This window comes from Mobula hypostoma, chromosome 2, assembly GCF_963921235.1.
Source record: "Mobula hypostoma chromosome 2, sMobHyp1.1, whole genome shotgun sequence".
NCBI classification, from domain to species: Eukaryota; Metazoa; Chordata; class Chondrichthyes; order Myliobatiformes; family Myliobatidae; genus Mobula; species Mobula hypostoma.
In genome coordinates, this window is record NC_086098.1 from 173,511,028 (window position 1) to 173,529,326 (window position 18,299).

Genomic DNA, 18,299 nt, shown 5'->3' on the forward strand with positions numbered 1-18,299 from the left:
ATAACATTTATATGTCCTCTATGATTTTTTTTTCAGTTTTGAAAGGATGCCTTCTGGCATATCAGGAGCACTGGCAACTTTACAACTTGTCATGGAGCAGACTGTTGGAGACATGAACCTGCTTGAAGTACTTGTGTACTTAGATGATCTTTCAAAGATAGAGGCAGTAACCACATGGCCAGGACCCAGAACTGTGAGTGCTCTGTGCTCATTCTTGGATTCTGTGGATACTACTGAAGATCTGTGAAGAACGACTCCAGAGTGAGTCACCCTTTGAATCAACTCCTGTGTGGTTATCTCCCCTCAGAGAAGAAAGGGAGAAGAAGCCAAGGCTTATCTTAACCCTTCGGAGCCTTTCAGGGAAAGATGGGATGCGGTGTGAAGAGGCATTTTAGAAGCTTAGAGTTACTGACTAAAGCACCTGTGGTTGCTTTTGCAAACCCCCCGATTGCTTATATGTACTGCTCACAGATGCTAGCTGTCAAGGTTAGATGGCTTTTTATATCAAGACCATGGTGAAGGCCTGAGGCCTATTTCTTTCATTAGCTGGAGCGTTTTGCCATCCAAACAAAATGACCCTGCTCACAAATTGGAGTTTTTGTCATTGAAGTGGGCAGTGGTAGACAAACTCAATGACTATATATGGTGCTAAGTTCAGGCTGAGAATCAACAAGAACCCACCAATTTATATTTTGATATCAGCAAAATTGGATGCCACTGGTCATTGCTGGCTGGCAAAGTTGTTTGCCTATGATTTAAGTCTTAAGTATAGGCTGGGAGGTCAGAACTTTGTTGTGGATGTGTTATCACGGTGCTCTTATGCCTTGCTGCTGCTTGTGCGTGGGAGGTGGGAGGTGGGAGCTGCGGGGGACTTCGGGGCTCTGACATTTAACTGTTATTCATTCTTTGGGCCACTCCTGTTTTCATGGATGTTGTGGAAAAAAAAAGACTTTCAGGGTGTATATTGTATACATTTCTCGATATTAAATGTACCTATTGAGATACCTGGAACTGGCCAAGAGCAGAACAGTAGATCTGCCTGATAGAGCATGCGATTATTTGGGTGCTCCTGGCCATGCAGTTGCCCAAGGAAAATGCAACCTGCCTATGCTGAATACAAAACAATTGGCTGCCTTGAGCCTGAATTGTCAGTAGCCCAGCAAGATGACCCTTGTATAGGTGAAATCTGATCAGCTGTTTACAAGGGAGATATTTCAAAAGTTGAGAAGACAAAACATCCTACTATACCCCTACTGATGAAGGGGTTACTTCTCCAAACAGAACTGTGTGTTCTCAGTTGATTTTGCCTGAGAACTACAGGAAGATTGTACTGAGGTCACTTCATGATGAGTCGGGTCACTTGGGTTTTGACAAGACTAATGGATTAGTCAGAGATTGTTTCTATTGGCTATGAATGAAGCCTGAAGTTGAAGATTATTGTAAGTCATGCATTTGATGTATTCAGAGAAAGATGCTACCTAAAAGAGTTGCTCCATTGTCTCACATGCAAAGTGCTGGTCCACCTGATCTGATGTGTATGGATTTTCTTTCCATAGCGGCCAATTCAAATAGTATTGCAAATATCTTGGTCATTCCTGATCACTATACTAGATATGCTCAAGCCTTTCTCCCAAAGGATCAGAAAACATCCACAATTGCAAAAGTATTGTGGGAGAAATACTTTATTCATTATGGCTTCTGAGAAGGATGTACAGTGATTAGGGAAGGGATTTTGAGAGCCATCTCATACATGAGTTACTGAGCATGCTTGGAGTCAAGAAGTGGAGGACCATGGCGATCCTTATGTTGAGAGATTCAGCAGGGCATTGTTCAACATGCCAGGAACTCTTGATGTCAGGAAAAAGAGCAAATGGAGACATTTGGTGTACAGTTACAACTACTCAGAATGAAACCACTGGCCACTTGCCATACTATTTAATGCTGGGACGCGAAGTGAGATTATCTGTGGATCTTTGTTTTGGAGCATCTAGTGAAGACTTACCACAGAAAACTTATCTCAAGTATGTGTCCAATATGAAGAAAGAACTGCAAAAAGCTTATGAATTAGTAGCGGTTTCGGCTAGAAAACAAAACAAAGAAAACCAGAAGCGCTGCTATCAAAAGACTAAATTTTCTCAATTATTGAGAGGTGACCTGATGGAGGTGTATAAGATGATGAGAAGCATTGATTGTGTGGATGGCCAGAGGCTTTTTCTCAGGGCTGAAATGGCTAACATGAGGGTCATAGTTTTAAGGTGCTTGGAAGTAGGTACAGAGGGAATGTCAGGGGTAAGTTTTTCACACAGAGTGGTGGGTGCATGGAGTGCTCTGCCAGCAATGGTGGTACAATAGCTCTTTTAGGAGACTCCTGGATGGCTACGTGGAGCTTAGAAAAATAGAGGACTATGCAGTAGGGAAATTCTAGGCAGTTTCTAGAGTAGGTTACGTGGTCAGCGCAACGTTGAGGGCCAAAGGGCCTGTAATATGTTGTAGACTTCTATGTTCTATGATGCGTGGAGATGGAGTTCTAACAAGAAATTTAGGACTAGAATAGAAGCATTAGTTGGCTGACCGCTGGATTTCTACACTGTATGAAGTGGACCAAAAATTCTTCATTGGAACCTTCTCTTACCTCTATGGTGGGGAGTACATATTGACCCAGAGTCTGATGTAGGACCTACACCTAGAAAAAGAACTCTGCAATAGAGAAGAAGAAAAGAAAAAAAAACAGCTGACGATGAATCAGACGGTTTCAGTGGAAAGACATGAAGAGAATACAGAGGAATCCATCGAATACGGTGCAAACTCAGAAGATGAGGAAATTTGAATGTGGTATAACCTGCCTTATGCAAATTTATCAAGAAGAGTTGAAGAGATGTCAGAACCTTTCCGTCTAGACCTGGATAGTGGGGAATACAACCACTGGACAACCAGAAATGACATTAGATAATGAAAGGGAACTGGACTCCCATATAACTGAAGGTAAAGCTGAGTCTAGTCAGAGGGCAGGAGGAACTGAGTTGCAGGAAGGTACAAATGATAGACAGGATGAGACCTCTCAAAGTAAACAGGAAAAGTCACAAGAAAAGACTCAAACTGATGAAATAGTGTCTGAGACAAACTGACGTGTAAGGGGTTTCTTCTTTTACGTTACTGCGTATGTTAATCAAAATGGCTTCTTTGTTATATTAATCTTTTGTTTCTGCGTATGTTAATCAAATGGCTTCTTTGTTATGTTAAATACTGAGAAGGTCCTCTCACTGCAGTTTGTTTGGGTTATCTTATTGATAAGAGAGTGATTGAACCAATGGGTGTCCATGTTATTCTTTTTTGGGGTGATATGCTGTCTCATATAGCTGGGAAACGGGGGTTTTGGCAGGGAGTTGGAGGAGAGACCGGGAGGAAGACGGACATGCTGGGTTTTGGCGGGGAGTTGGAGGAGAGACCGGGAGGAAGACGGACGTGCTGGGTTTTGGCGGGGAGTTGGAGGAGAGACCGGGAGGAAGACGGACGTGCTGGGTTTTGGCGGGGAGTTGGAGGAGAGACCGGGAGGACCACGGAAGTGCTGGGTTTTGGCGGGGAGTTGGAGGAGAACGGGAGGAAGACAGACGTGCTGGGTTTTGGCGGGGAGTCGGAGGAGAGACCGGGAGGAAGACGGACGTGCTGGGTTTTGGCGGGGAGTCGGAGGAGAGACCGGGAGGACCACGGAAGTGCTGGGTTTTGGCGGGGAGTTGGAGGAGAACGGGAGGAAGACAGACGTGCTGGGTTTTGGCGGGGAGTCGGAGGAGAGACCGGGAGGAAGACGGACGTGCTGTGTTTTGGCGGGGAGTCGGAGGAGAGACCGGGAGGAAGACGGACGTGCTGGGTTTTGGCGGGGAGTCGGAGGAGAGACCGGGAGGAAGACGGACGTGCTGGGTTTTGGCGGGGAGTAGGAGGAGAGACCGGGAGGAAGACGGACGTGCTGGGTTTTGGTGGGGAGTTGGAGGAGAGACCGGGAGGACTACGGAAGTGCTGGGTTTTGGCGGGGAGTCGGAGGAGAACGGGAGGAAGACAGACTTGCTGGGTTTTGGCGGGGAGTCGGAGGAGAGACCGGGAGGAAGACGGACGTGCTGGGTTTTGGCGGGGAGTCGGAGGAGAGACCGGGAGGAAGACGGACGTGCTGGGTTTTGGCGGGGAGTCGGAGGAGAGACCGGGAGGAAGACGGACGTGCTGGGTTTTGGCGGGGAGTCGGAGGAGAGACCGGGAGGAAGACGGACGTGCTGGGTTTTGGCGGGGAGTCGGAGGAGAGACCGGGAGGAAGACGGACGTGCTGGGTTTTGGCGGGGAGTCGGAGGAGAGACCGGGAGGAAGACGGACGTGCTGGGTTTTGGCGGGGAGTCAGAGGAGAGACCGGGAGGAAGACGGACGTGCTGGGTTTTGGCGGGGAGTAGGAGGAGAGACCGGGAGGAAGACGGACATGCTGGGTTTTGGTGGGGAGTTGGAGGAGAGACCGGGAGGACCACGGAAGTGCTGGGTTTTGGCGGGGAGTCGGAGGAGGACGGGAGGAAGACAGACGTGCTGGGTTTTGGCGGGGAGTCGGAGGAGAGACCGGGAGGAAGACGGACGTGCTGGGTTTTGGTGGGGAGTCGGAGGAGAGACCGGGAGGAAGACGGACGTGCTGGGTTTTGGCGGGGAGTAGGAGGAGAGACCGGGAGGAAGACGGACATGCTGGGTTTTGGTGGGGAGTTGGAGGAGAGACCGGGAGGACCACGGAAGTGCTGGGTTTTGGCGGGGAGTCGGAGGAGGACGGGAGGAAGACGGACGTGCTGGGTTTTGGCGGGGAGTCGGAGGAGAGACCGGGAGGAAGACGGACGTGCTGGGTTTTGGCGGGGAGTCGGAGGAGAGACCGGGAGGAAGACGGACGTGCTGGGTTTTGGCGGGGAGTCGGAGGAGAGACCGGGAGGAAGACGGACGTGCTGGGTTTTGGCGGGGAGTCGGAGGAGAGACCGGGAGGAAGACGGACGTGCTGGGTTTTGGCGGGGAGTCGGAGGAGACCAGGAGGAAGACGGACGTGCTGGGTTTTGGCGGGGAGTCGGAGGAGAGACCGGGAGGAAGACGGACGTGCTGGGTTTTGGCGGGGAGTCGGAGGAGAGACCGGGAGGAAGACGGACGTGCTGGGTTTTGGCGGGGAGTCGGAGGAGAGACCGGGAGGAAGACGGACGTGCTGGGTTTTGGCGGGGAGTCGGAGGAGAGACCAGGAGGAAGACGGACGTGCTGGGTTTTGGCGGGGAGTCGGAGGAGAGACCGGGAGGACGACGGACGTGCTGGGAGTGCTTGGCTGATCACTTCGGGTGGTCCCGAGCTGCGAGTCGAAGGGGTCAGGGTGGATCGCAGGGTGAAGAAAGAAGGTCCCGAGCTCCAACTGTGCACGAAGAAATTGAACTTTGATAAGTCTGGCGCCTTTTTTTCATTCCCTGTTGTATTGTACCTCTATTAATCTCATAGTCCTAGTAAGATTTATAAAGTGGAATTTGTAAAATGTACATTGTGTGCTGGCTGATGATTGATGTTTCAGGCCGAATCAGGTGGCATTATACAGCAGCTGATGTAACCGGGAGACCATGTTGGGCGGCGGACGGGGTTTCCCCTAGATAAATACGAGCCAGTATAGCTGAGTGTTACAGACAAATCTGATGAAGTAGTGACATCTGCTGTGTATTTGCATGCAGTGGCCAACTGGGGGCAACTTAAGGTGCTTTTTTCTTTGTTAGATGTTTTTTTTTACAATCGCAAGACAATTCTACTCCAAGAACTTCAGATACTGCAGGGCTACTCCATCAGTAAGCTGCTCGTTGATTGGAGTAGCTGGACTGGTGCCGGAGGAGCCAGTCAGGATGTTGGGAAAGGAGCTGGTTTGGGTTTGGAGGAGATGACCTGGCTACAGACCATGTGGCTGCCTGCTGCGTGCAGTATAATCATGGGAGATCGTCTCGGACATTTCACTTGTGATCACAAGGCTGTGTTGCATTGTAATAATGTTAGTTGCTGCAGCCCTGTTACCCTTGTCTTTTGGCGGGAGGATGGCATGGAAGCTGTGTAGCCTTGGTTGTAGTGAGAACTAGGCCTCAAGCTGTGGGCTTGCCTGTTGCTGCAGACCAGGTGAGAATACGCCAGAGGCGGTGGGGTGGGGCGTCTGCCCACGGGTGGGGGCTGGCCTACCTCGTCGGTACTGCCCTCCTGTGTTCGAGCGGTGGAATGACAGACAGCATGCATCTGCTCACAGCTGGGAGACTGTACCATCAATTTTAGGACATGTTGCTGAGGGTTCTGTACTAGAATTGAAAATACACTTGGACTAAGATGTTAACTGTCCTGTGCTATCACCAGTGGGATCATCAGTTGATCTGCCACCTGTCTTCAGGAGTTTCGGCCCGCTTATGATCAAGACTCCCTCGAGGTGGTGGGCCAGCAGTGCTAAAGCACCACCTCCCACTGGTGAGCTTAAAATTTGGCATCTGCGTCTATCAGAGTTGTTGGTCACTTCCCTCCAACAGATAGTCTACTCTTCAGGTACCTGTGCAACTACTGAAGGGTTTGCAAAAGATGGATACACTGTCCGACTATCTGCCCCTCTGACGTACTTGGTCCACACCCATGCTGATCCTGTCTCAGCTACAGCCCTGCTGGTTGATTTGATCTCTCTTCTAGTGAAGCCAAGGTCACACAGCCACTTCTAGAAAGTGAACGCAATAAAGCCACATCAACCTACTTTGAACAGATAGCATGAGGCCTTCCACCCTCTGTCTCTGCACTCTGATTTTAATTCTGCATACTTGGTTAACTTGCGCTCATGGGCTTCATCGATGTTGTCTTCCCAGGATACTGTGAGATAAGTTGTGCTGCAGTACTCTCTGCTCAACTGCTTCTGTTACAACTTTGAGAACGTTGTTCTGTCTCCAAGTGTACATGCCACTGGAAAGATTGAGTCTGCATGCACTCAAAATATGTTGAAGTGTTTCCTTCTCGCCACAAGCAGCACACCTGTCTGTCTTACCTTCATACCAGGCGCTGAGGTTGGCAGGTGTTGGGAGCATGTTGTACATTGCTCTGCATAGAAAAGAAATGCAGAGTGGTTCCATCTGCCACAGAACATTCCAAGATAGACGTCGTTGTTCAACACTATCCCACCAGATCCAAGCCCCTTGATTGGCCAGGCCAGCTGTTTTAGCTAACCTTTTTTCCTCTTCTACCTCTCATATTTCTTGCGTTACAAGCTCACAGCGCTCCTTACCTGTAGAAGATGACCACCACTTGTGGGTTGACCATCCATGTCCCTGGTGGCCCAGCTGAGTAGCCCCAGCCATCTCCTTGTGCTTCAATCTAGACTCTGCCTCATCAACTGCTACACAGGCTGACCACTTCCTGCCTGAACTCACATTCAGCTGGGTGTTCTTGATAACAGGGTATTTTGAGTCTCGAAGCATCAAGAATGATCTTACCTTGGCTACCTTGACCTCTTCAACAAGGGATTGCACCGGAATGGTAAGCTTTGTCTGGCTACTGTGGATTGCAACATTGGTGAGGCTGCTCGGTACTCCAAGCCACTTCTTCACATACTTGTTGATCTTTCATTCCATTGCCTCAACATGGGACATTGCCACTTCATAGACAGTTAGTGGCCACATTATCCATGGCATCAGTCCGTACTGGAAGCACCACAACTTCAACTTCCCAGGCAAGCCACACTTGTCGACAGACATCAGACCTCTGCTGATCTGTTCTCCCGTCTCTTGAACCCTCTTGGTGTCTCTCAGCTCCTCTGTGTACCATCGCCGGAGGCTCTTAACCGGTTGGTCCTGAATGGATGGAATCTCCTCTCCACAAAGGGTGAAATGAAAGTCAACCAGTTTTCCTCTCCTAGGAACAAGGCTCCTTGACTTCTTGGTCTTGAACTTCATTCTTCCCCAATCCATTAGCTGCTCGAGTCTAGATAGTACACTTTCCACTGCCTCCGTGCTAGGACCCAAAAGGGTGAGATAGTCCATGAATGCTTGTATTGTTGGTAACTCCCCTCCGCCATCAAGTGTGACTCCTGGTCCCACTGATTCTGCAGCCCTCACAATGACCTCCATGGCTAACACACATCCCATTGGGATTCCAACATCCAAGTTCTGCCACCTAGTTGTAAACCGCTGAGTGGAAAACCTCATCCGGAAATCATTGCAGTACTGTATAACAAAGTTCCTCACCTTAGCAGGAATCCATAGGAATTCCATCGCAAACTCAACCAGGGCATGGGGAACAGAACCATACGCATTTGCAAGATCAAGCCAAACCATAGCTAGATTTCTCAACCTTTTCGACTCCTGGATGGTATGCCATACCATACTAGTATGTTCAAGGCATCCCGGGAAGCCTGGTATTCCTGCCTTCTGCACAGATGTATTTACCAATCCATTTTCTATCACAAATGAAGATATTCTTTTTGCTAGAATGCCAAACATAATCTTCCCCTCTACATTCAGGAGTGAAATTGGTTGAAACTGATTCAATGTAGTGGAATTCTCTTCCTTCGGGATGTATACTCCTTCACCTCACTCCATGACAAAGGAACAACACCTTGTCTCCACACCACCTTTTAACAATCTCCACAATTATATCCTCAGCCCTTCACACTTCTTGAGCACCTTATACGGCACTCCATTGGGTCCTAGCAGTGAACCTGACTTTGCCTTTCTGCCAGTCTGGGTTCTGACAGATCGAACTTCACTCCTGGCTCGGTAGGCTTCACAAGCCCTGAAATATCAAGCAAAGGAGCCTCCCGCTGTTCGTTAGAGTAAGTGCTTGCCAGGTGATCCTCAAGTTCTTGTTGAGAGATGTTAAGCTGCCCGCTCTTACTTTGTTCAAGCAATTTCTTTGTGAACTGGTGAGAGTTCTCAAAGAATGACTTACCTTCTCTCTCTTCTTTCTCTAGAAATATGTGTCTGTTTTTTTGCATGAATATGCTTCTTTACTCGCTATTTTGAATGTTCAGTTTTGTTTGTTTTGCACTTTTGCCCCAGAGGAGTGCTGTTTCATTCACTGAATCTATTATGGTTGAATGATAATTAAACTTGATTTGATTTGAGAATGAACTATTAAAGGACGAGGGAAAAGAATGGGAAAATACGAATGTGTGTCAATGTTAGCACACTGTTCAGCCGTACAATCCCAGACCAATATACAGTTCCACAGATCGAGAATGCTCTGGCCTGCATAAGTGGAAGCAAATGGTTCATGTGTTGGAAGTGGGTATTACCAAGTGCCAATGAGTGAATCTGATAGAGAAGACAACATTCATATTGTCCTCTTGGATTTCTTTTTCAGTTTTGAAAGGATGCCTCCGGGCATATCAGGAGCACTGGCAACTTTACAACTTCTCATGGAGCAGACTGTTGGAGAGATGAACCTGCTTGAAGTACTTATGTACTTGGATGACCTCATAGTGTTTGGGTCGATACTGGAGAAGCACGAGTCAAGAATACTGAAGTTGTTAGATTGCCTTAAAGCTGTAGATTTAAAACTGTAACTGGACAAGTGCCAGTTCTGTAAAATGATAGTCAACTATGTAGGACACATAGTCTGTGAGATTGGAGTGGCTACAGATCCTTCTAAGATAAAGGCAGTAACCACATGGCCAAGACCCAAACTGATCATTCTTGGATTCTGTGGATACTACCGAAGATTTGTGAAGAACTACTCCAGAGTGAGTCACCTTTTGAATCAACTTCTGTGTGGTTATCCCCCCTCAGAGAAGGAAGGGTGAAGAAGCCAAGCCTTATCTTAACACTTGGGGGCCTTTCAGAGAAAGATGGGATGCGAAGTGTGAAGAAGCATTTCAGACGTTTAAAGAGTTGCCGACAAAAGTACCTGTGCTTGCCTTTGCAAAGACCCCAGTTGACTGGATGAGGCATCTCAAAGTAAACATGAAAAGACTCAAACTGATGAAATAGTGACTGAGAATGAACAATTAAAGGATGAAGAAACTGAAGCTTAGATAAGATCACAGAGAGTCAGGAAACCTCCAAGCAGGCTGGCATATGACACATCTGGAAATCAGAATGCTGTGTCAATCCCAATGGAAAGATATATTGTATCCATTTACAAATGGATTGGATGTCCTGTAATCACTTAATTCATTTGAATGTTGTAACCCATATGCCTGAATACCGTCAGAACTTAAGTGTGAACATAACTGTTATTGTTACTGAGTATAAATGTCGTGTTATTAATAGTGAGCTTGATAAGTGTCACAGGTTTATAAAAGTCATGAGGACATCCCTATTTTGGTGTGGAAAGAATGAAATACCCCAGTTAAAGATCATGTTTATTTTATTAATACAGTTATGCTGTCAGGTATTTATTTTTTGTAGATTTTCTTAAAAAGCAATAAACGTTCCTTTATAGAGTCAAGAATTATAGAGTCAAGGATTTCATTTTTGCTGTTTAACAATAAAAATTCAGTTGGATAAGTTAGGCTTGTGGAATTAGTCAATAGGATTTGTCTTTTTAACATTTCTTCTGTGAGAGAGCACGGGGAAAGAATGGGGGAGCCATTTTCTAGAGGGAGGGTAGAGAAGGAATATGAAAACAGATAATGAACATCACAGAAGGACATGCTGAAACGCTCGCAGAACCCATTTGGAAGGACAGATACTGATTCATTCAGGTTATGGTTTCACAGATAATGTGCATATAACTTTTAGATGGCTAGATGACCTTGGCAAAAGTTCAACGCTTTTTCCTTCGCTGTTGCGTGGATATTTATTTATGTTTTGCTTGGACTGTTTTTTTTTAATCAATGCAAAACCAGGAGTAAATGAAATGAAGCAAACTGGATTGATTACACCACAATGAGCTCCAGCAGTATAGACTAATATATATGTAATGGGTTAAACTGGTGTGAGCTAAATTATTGTTTATACTGGTGTGAGTTAAATTATTGTTTCCTGGCAAATGGTAAATTTGCATAGGTGTCTGTCAGTACTCATACAAGTAATTGCCTTAGTTTTCCCTTAGAAGTAAACATAGAAACATAGAAAACCTACAGCACAATATAGGCCCTTCGGCCCACAAAGCTGTGCCGAACATGTCCTTACCTTAGAAATTACCTCGGGTTAACTATAGCCCTCTATTTTGCTGAGCTCCGTTCAAACTTTTATGTTTGTGTTTATTTACTGGAAATTGCTTTTTCATTGTTATTCCCATGCATGGTAGAGTTATGTTGCTGTAGTTTGTATTCACAGTAATAGCTAACTCATTACAAGCCTATGGTGAGAGGATTACATAGTTACTAAGATACGGCGCAGAATAGACTCTTCTGGCCCTTCGAGCTGCGCCGCCCAGCAATCCCCCGATTTAACCGTAGCCTGATCATGGGACAATTTACAAGACCAATTACCCTACCACCTGGTACGTCTTTAGAACGTGGGAGGAAACTGGAGCAGCTGGAGGAAACCCATGCAGTCACGGCGAGAACATGCAAACCCCTTACAGACAGCGGCGGGAATTGAACCTAGTACTAAATACTGTGCTACTGTGCTTTTATTATGTATTGCAGGGTACTGCTGCTGCAAAACAACACATTTCAAGATGTGTCAGTGATAATAAACCTGAGCCTGATTACCTTAGTACATGTAACAATAATGAACCAATTTACTAATCCTGGTCTCCAGTTTGTTCATGCAGAGCTTGACTGTGACGGAATGGGTTTCCTCTGGGTGCTCGGGTTGCCTCCTGCTTCCCAGAGGTGTGCAGTTTGGTAGTTGAATTAGCTATTGTAAAGTGGCTCTGATATGCAAGTGAGTGGTTGAATTGGGGAGGGGGGGAAGCTGATGGGAATGTGCGGAGGGTAAAATAGAATTAATGTAGGATTGCTGTGGATGGGTTCGCAATAGTTAGTGTAGACATGGTGAAGGATTTGCTTCAATGCTGTATGACTTTGCCGTTGGGTTGACTTTGACAGATTTGTGTAAGTGAGCTCCCAAACATTTGCTTCCCTATACAATTGTACTGTTCATTGACTAATTAATTAACTGCTATGGAAACACCAATGCTCAAGAATGGAAAAACCTACAAAAAGTGGTGGATACAGCCCAGTCCATCACAAGGAAAGCTGTCCTCACCATTGAGCCCATCTGCAAGGAGTGCTGCCACGTGAAAGCAGAATGAGGAATTTCTTTAGCCAGAGGGTGGTGAATCTGTGGAATTCATTGCCACATACTCCTGTGGAGGCCAAGTCATTGAGTATATTTAAGGTTCATAGGTTCTTGATTTGTAAAGGCATCAAAGGTTACAGACAGAAGGTAGGAGAATGGAGTTGGGAGGGATAATAAATCAGGAATGATTGAATTGAGAAACAGACTTGATGGACCAGATGGCCTAATTCTGCTCCTATGTCCTATGGTCTTATTCATATGCCAGTCTAAGAGTCTGCATTGTATTTGCTTCCACTACTAACCCTGGCAGCGCATTCCAGGCACCCAGCACTCGGTAAAAACCTTCCTCTGCACATCATCTTTGTACTTTCCCCCTCTCACCTTTGATGCATGCCCTATAATATTAGGCATTTTGACCCTGCAAGAAAATACTGGCCTTCTACAGCTCACTTGATCTTATAAACCTCTATCAGATCTCCACTAAGCCTACGCTGCTTCAGAGAAAACATCTTGAAATTTATCATGGACCACCCACCATCAAGCCCATGCTGTCTTCTGGCTGGCAACTACCATCAGGAAGGAGGTACATGAGCCACCCCATCAGCTTCAGGAATAGTTTATTACCCCTCAGTCATCAAGCTCCTGAACCAGCATGGATAACTTCACTCACTGCAACACTGAACTGATCACTGAACGCAGTCTATAGACCAGGAGTTCCCAACCTGGGGTCTACGGTCTCCCTACTTAATGGTTATTGATCCACAGCATTAAAAAGGTTGGGAACTCTTCCTATAGACTCACTTTCAAGAATAGAGATGGGGAGGAATTTCTTTAGCCAGAGAGTGGTGAATCTGTGGAAATCGTTGCCACGGGCAGCTGTGGAGGCCAAGTCTTTACGAATATATAAGACAGAGGTTAGTGGATTCTTGATTGTACCTCCTTTTGTATTTGCACAATCTGTCTTGCATATTTTTTGTTTCTTTGTCAGTCTTTGATTGATGGCAATTTTTCATTGATTCTGTTATATTATATAAATATATTATAGGAATTTCTTCTGTGAATGCCGGCAAGAAAACTAATCTTGAAGTAAGATTTGGTGACATATAGGTACTTTGACAGTAAATTGACTTTGAACTTTAAACATTTTTAAAGAATTATTAAACATAAGCTTTATCTTGCTGTGATTCTTGTAGGCATGTAATGAACGTCTGGGGGAAACCGCAGGAGGCAGCAAAGATTCAGAGTAACGAAGCAGCGAAAGGAATTTGCAAAGGATTTGCAAAAGCCTGGCAGTTGTATGGATCATCGGAGTAAGTACTATATCACAGTAAACTAAAATCAAAAAGGCATGCAGACTCCATCATGCAATGAAAAGCAGTCAGCATTCCAAGTCAAAAACCCTTCATTAGAAGTGGGACTGAGGGAGAGGATACTGTTTAGATTAGAGTTCATGTGCTGTAAGGAGAGTTTAGACAAGCTGGGGTTGTTTTCTCTGAAGCAACGGAGGCTTAGTGGAGACCTGATCGAGGTTTATAAGATTATGTGAGAGTAGACGGCCAGTATTTTTCTCCCAGTGATGAAGTGCCTAATATTATAGGGCATGCATTTTAAGGTGAGAGGGGGAAAGATGATGTGCAGTGTAAGGTTTCTACAGAGTGCCAGGTGCCTAGGATGCACTGACAAATACAATGGAGGTGTTTTAGAGACTCTTAGATACACATGTGAGTAAGACCATAAGACACAGTAGCAGAATTAGGCCATTTGGCCCATCAAGTCTGCTTCACCATTCAATCATTGCTGATTTATTATTCCTCACAACTCCATTCCCCTGCCTGCTCTATACAGTCTTGATGCCCTGACTAATCAAAAGCCTGTCAACCATCTCTTTTAATATCCCCAATGAATCGGCCTCCACACCTGTCTGTGGCAAAGAATTCCACAATTCACAACCCTCTGGCTGAAGAAATTCCCCCTTGTCTCTGCTGTAAAGAATGTGCAGAGAATGGAGGGAAATGGACATTATGTAGCGTAAGTGATTAGTTTACATAGTTCGGCCCAACATCGTGGGCTAGAGGGTCTATTCCTGTGTTGTGTTAAATCAGACTGGCATTGCCCTATCGTCTGTCCCTTCAAACTAAGCACTTGTGGATTGGCTGGTACCTGTTGCATGATTCTAATCTGCAGTGTTTTCTGTTTTGCTTTCAGGGCAGTGGTTCTTTTCCTGGTTGAAAGAGTCTCAATGAATATCTTTGATCAGCGCTGCTTAGAAATGGAGCTTTGGAATAAGTATGTATCCATATGACATAATAGCAGAATTAAGCCATTCAGCCCGTTAAATCTCTGCCATTTTATCATGGCTGGTTTATTATCCCTCTCAACCTCATTCTCTCCCTGTAACCTTTGATGCACTTACTAATCAAGGACCTATTAACTGCACCTCTAAATATACCCACTGACTTGGCCTCAATAACAGACAATGGCAGTGAATTTCACAGATTCACCACCCTCTGGCTAAAGAAGCTTCTTTTCATCTCTGTTCTAAAGAGATATCCTTCTATTCTGAGGCTGTTCTCTCTGGCCCTAGATTCTCCCACCATTGGAACCATTGTCTGCATGTCCACATTATATGGTCTTTCAATATTTAGTAGGTTTCTCTTTCAATATTTTTATTAATATTATATGAATTGCATCAATACAAATACAAAATTCATAAGGATACAAGTAATACAAATTACATTACATTTAAATCACAGTAATATGATCATAGTATCCCATATTCCAAATCAAGCATGTAGAAAGAAAGATTGAATTATGAAATGAAATAACATAAAATAATTGTATTTTTTTTTAAATCTACCCCCACTACGAAAATGAGCTGGTTGGTTAAAAAAAAAGGAAAAAAATACCTTGCCATATAATATAATAATAATGGCTCAGATCCATACTTTAATAACAGTTTAAAGATTATGAAAATAACTCAGAAAGGATCCCCATAACATTAGAAAATCATGTTTAGAATCAGAAATTGAACAACGAATCTTCTCTAGATCACGGCACAACATAACTTCAGAAAACCATTGAACATGAGTGGGCGGGCGGCATCCTTCCACTTGAGCAAGATCACCCTCCTGGCCATAAGAGACATAAAGGCCAATACCCGCACATTAGATGGCTTCAGTTTTGTAGCACTATCCTCAACAATACCAAACATAGCAGTCAAAGGATTGGGCTTAAAACTAACGTTGAAAAGTACAGTGAAGGTTTGAAATACATCTTTCCAAAATTTTTCAAGGCTCAGACTTGTCCAAAACATATGAATTAGTGTGGCCACTCCATTAGTACAGGTGTCCCCCCCCCGCTTTTTGAACGTTCGCTTTACGAAACCTCGCTGTTACGAAAGACCTACATTAGTTACCTGTTTTCGCTAACAGAAGGTGTTTTCACTGTTACGAAAAAAGGCTGCATGTGAAAAAAGGCAGCGCGCGATAAAAGGCAGCGTGTGCCCCGAGCAGCCAAGCTTCTCCTCCGGAACTGCATTCTAGCCGGCATTGCTTAAACACATGCCTGTGAGCATCTGTGCTTTATCTTGATTTATTTTGAGCATCCGTTTGCAAGATGAGTTCTAAGGTATCGGAAAAGCCTAAAAGAGCTCGTAAGGGTGTTAAATTTAGCGTAAAACTAGACGTAATTAAACATTTCGATCGTGGTGAACGAAGTAAGGACAAAGTGAGTTTGGCTTGTGGAAATTGATGAAGATGATGTTGAAGAGATTTTGGCATCCCATGACCAACAACTGATAGATGAAGAGCTAATGCATTTGGAAGAGGAAAGGATAACAATCGAAACCGGATGCAGTAGCGAACAGACCAAAAGTGAAGTCGTCCAGGAACTGAACATGAAGCAACTGCATGAGATGATAGAAAAATGCACGAGGCTAAACAGTCAAGCATACTGTTGTTTTTCAAGCCTCTCACATCAGCCACAGCAGACAACGAACCTTGACCTTCGACATCGAGGCAGGCAGGCATAGAAGAAGATGACCTGCCTGCCCTGATGGAAACAGAGGACGATGAGATGATACCCCAGTGTCCCACCACCCCAACCCCCGGGCGACAGACCGATACTTTGCCGTGGAGAATGCAACGGTAGCCGGGACGCTCCCAACACATCTTTAAGAAAAAAGCTGAAATAAACAAGCTAATTAATTAGGTGCCGCCCGGCACGTAAATGTCAGCCCAGATCGGAGGCGATTGCCGATTATGTCATCTCTGATCTGGGCCAACATTTACGTGCTGGGCAGCACCTAATTAATTAGCTTGTTTATTCTGGCTTTTTTCTTAAAGATGTGCTGGGTGCATCCCGGCCACCACTGCACCACTGCATGCTTCGCAGTTCGGTATCGGTTGGCAGCCTGGAGGTTGGGGACCACTGCACCACCCCAACCTCCGACGACTCAGCCTATCACACCATCATCAGTGTACTCGGCGCTGTCTTCCCGATTCCGGTAAGTGATACGACACTGTATATACATTATTTCTACTTTATATAGGCTGTGTATTTATCATATCATTCCTGCTTTTACTATATGTTACTGTTATTTTAGGTTTTATGTGTTATTTGGCTTGATTTGGTAGGTTATTTTTTGGGTCTGCGAATGCTCACAAATTTTTCCCATATAAATAAATGGTAATTACTTCTTCACTTTACGACATTCCGGCTTACGAACCATTTCATAGGAATGCTCTACCTTCGGATGGCGGGGGAAACCTGTACATCTATCACAATAGGGAGAAATATCTGCGTAGAAACGAGGGAGCTTGTCTTTAGACATATGGACCCTATGTACCATTTTAAATTGCAATAAAGAATGATGAGCACATAGTGATGAAGAATTAATCAATTTTAAAATAATCTTCCAGCTCTCCTCAGATATGAAAATCTGTAAATCCTTTTCCCTGTCTCCTTTAATTTTATCTAAAGAGGCTTTTTTCAATCCCAACAGCAGACCGTAAATGTAAGATATTGAACCGTTGCCAAAGGGTTTCAGATTAAAAATTGTATCTATTATGTCTATTGTATATGGACTTGTAGGAAATGTATGTAATTGAGATCTTAAAAAATCTCTAATCTGTAAGTATCGATAAAAGTGGGTATTGGAAAGGTGAAATTTCGTTGAAAGTGGCACAAGAGAAGAGAGATTCCCTCCATCAAACAAATCCTGAAATCGTTTAATACCCAATCTATCCCATTCTTTAAAAGATAGGTCAATTAAAGATGGTTTAAAAAAGCAATTAGAAAAGATGGGACTCGAGAGGGAGAATCTCAATAAACCGAAATATTTTCTAAACTGTAACCAAATCCTCAAATTATGTTTGACCACCACGTTGTCAGTTAGTTTATTTAAAGATAAAGGAAGCAAGGATCCAAGTAAAGAAATAATGGAAAATTTCATAACAGAGTTGACTTCCAAAGAAACCCATAAAGGGCAATTCTCCTGATTAATGTAATATATCCAGAATGTAATATGTCGTATTACATTACTGCCCAATAATATAATCTAAAATTGGGTAAGGCAAAGCCTCCATTCTGTTTGGTTTTTTGAAGGTGAGCTTTGTTTATTCGAGGTTTTTTTATTCTTCCATACATAGGAGGAAAGAATTGAATCCAAAGAGTTGAAAAAAGATTTAGGAATAAAAATAGGCGTAGCTTGAAAAAGATATATAAATTTAGGTAAGATATTCATTTTAATAGAATTAATTCAGCCAATCAGTGATAAAGAAAGAGGAGACCAATTAGAAAGTGTTTTTTTTAATACAATTCATTAAAGTTAAAATATTTTATTTAAATAAGTCTTTATAATTCTTAGTAATTGTTACTCCTAAATACGTAAATTGTTTTCTTAAAATTTTAAAAGGAAGGTTTTTTTGGTATTAAATTGTTTAAAAGAAACAGTTCACTCTTATATAAATTTAATTTATATCCTGAGAACTGACTAAAATTAGTCAGTAAACGGAACACAAATGGTAAAGAGGTTGTAATATTAGATATAAAAAGCAATAAGTTATCAGCATAGAGCAACACTTTATGAATAGTACTGGTATTTTCTCTTTGGACGCTCGAAAA

General features: G+C 44.2%; 1 protein-coding gene across 1 annotated transcript in view; it reads left to right on the plus strand.

Annotated features, from left to right (window-relative positions):
* gss (glutathione synthetase) overlaps positions 1-18,299 on the plus strand; it is a 130,733-nt gene that overhangs the window by 55,216 nt on the left and 57,218 nt on the right. Inside the window, exons 6-7 of the mRNA XM_063041089.1 lie at positions 13,370-13,486; positions 14,382-14,462. Coding sequence (XP_062897159.1) covers positions 13,370-13,486; positions 14,382-14,462 — 198 coding nt within the window. The remainder of the gene's footprint in view (positions 1-13,369; positions 13,487-14,381; positions 14,463-18,299) is intronic.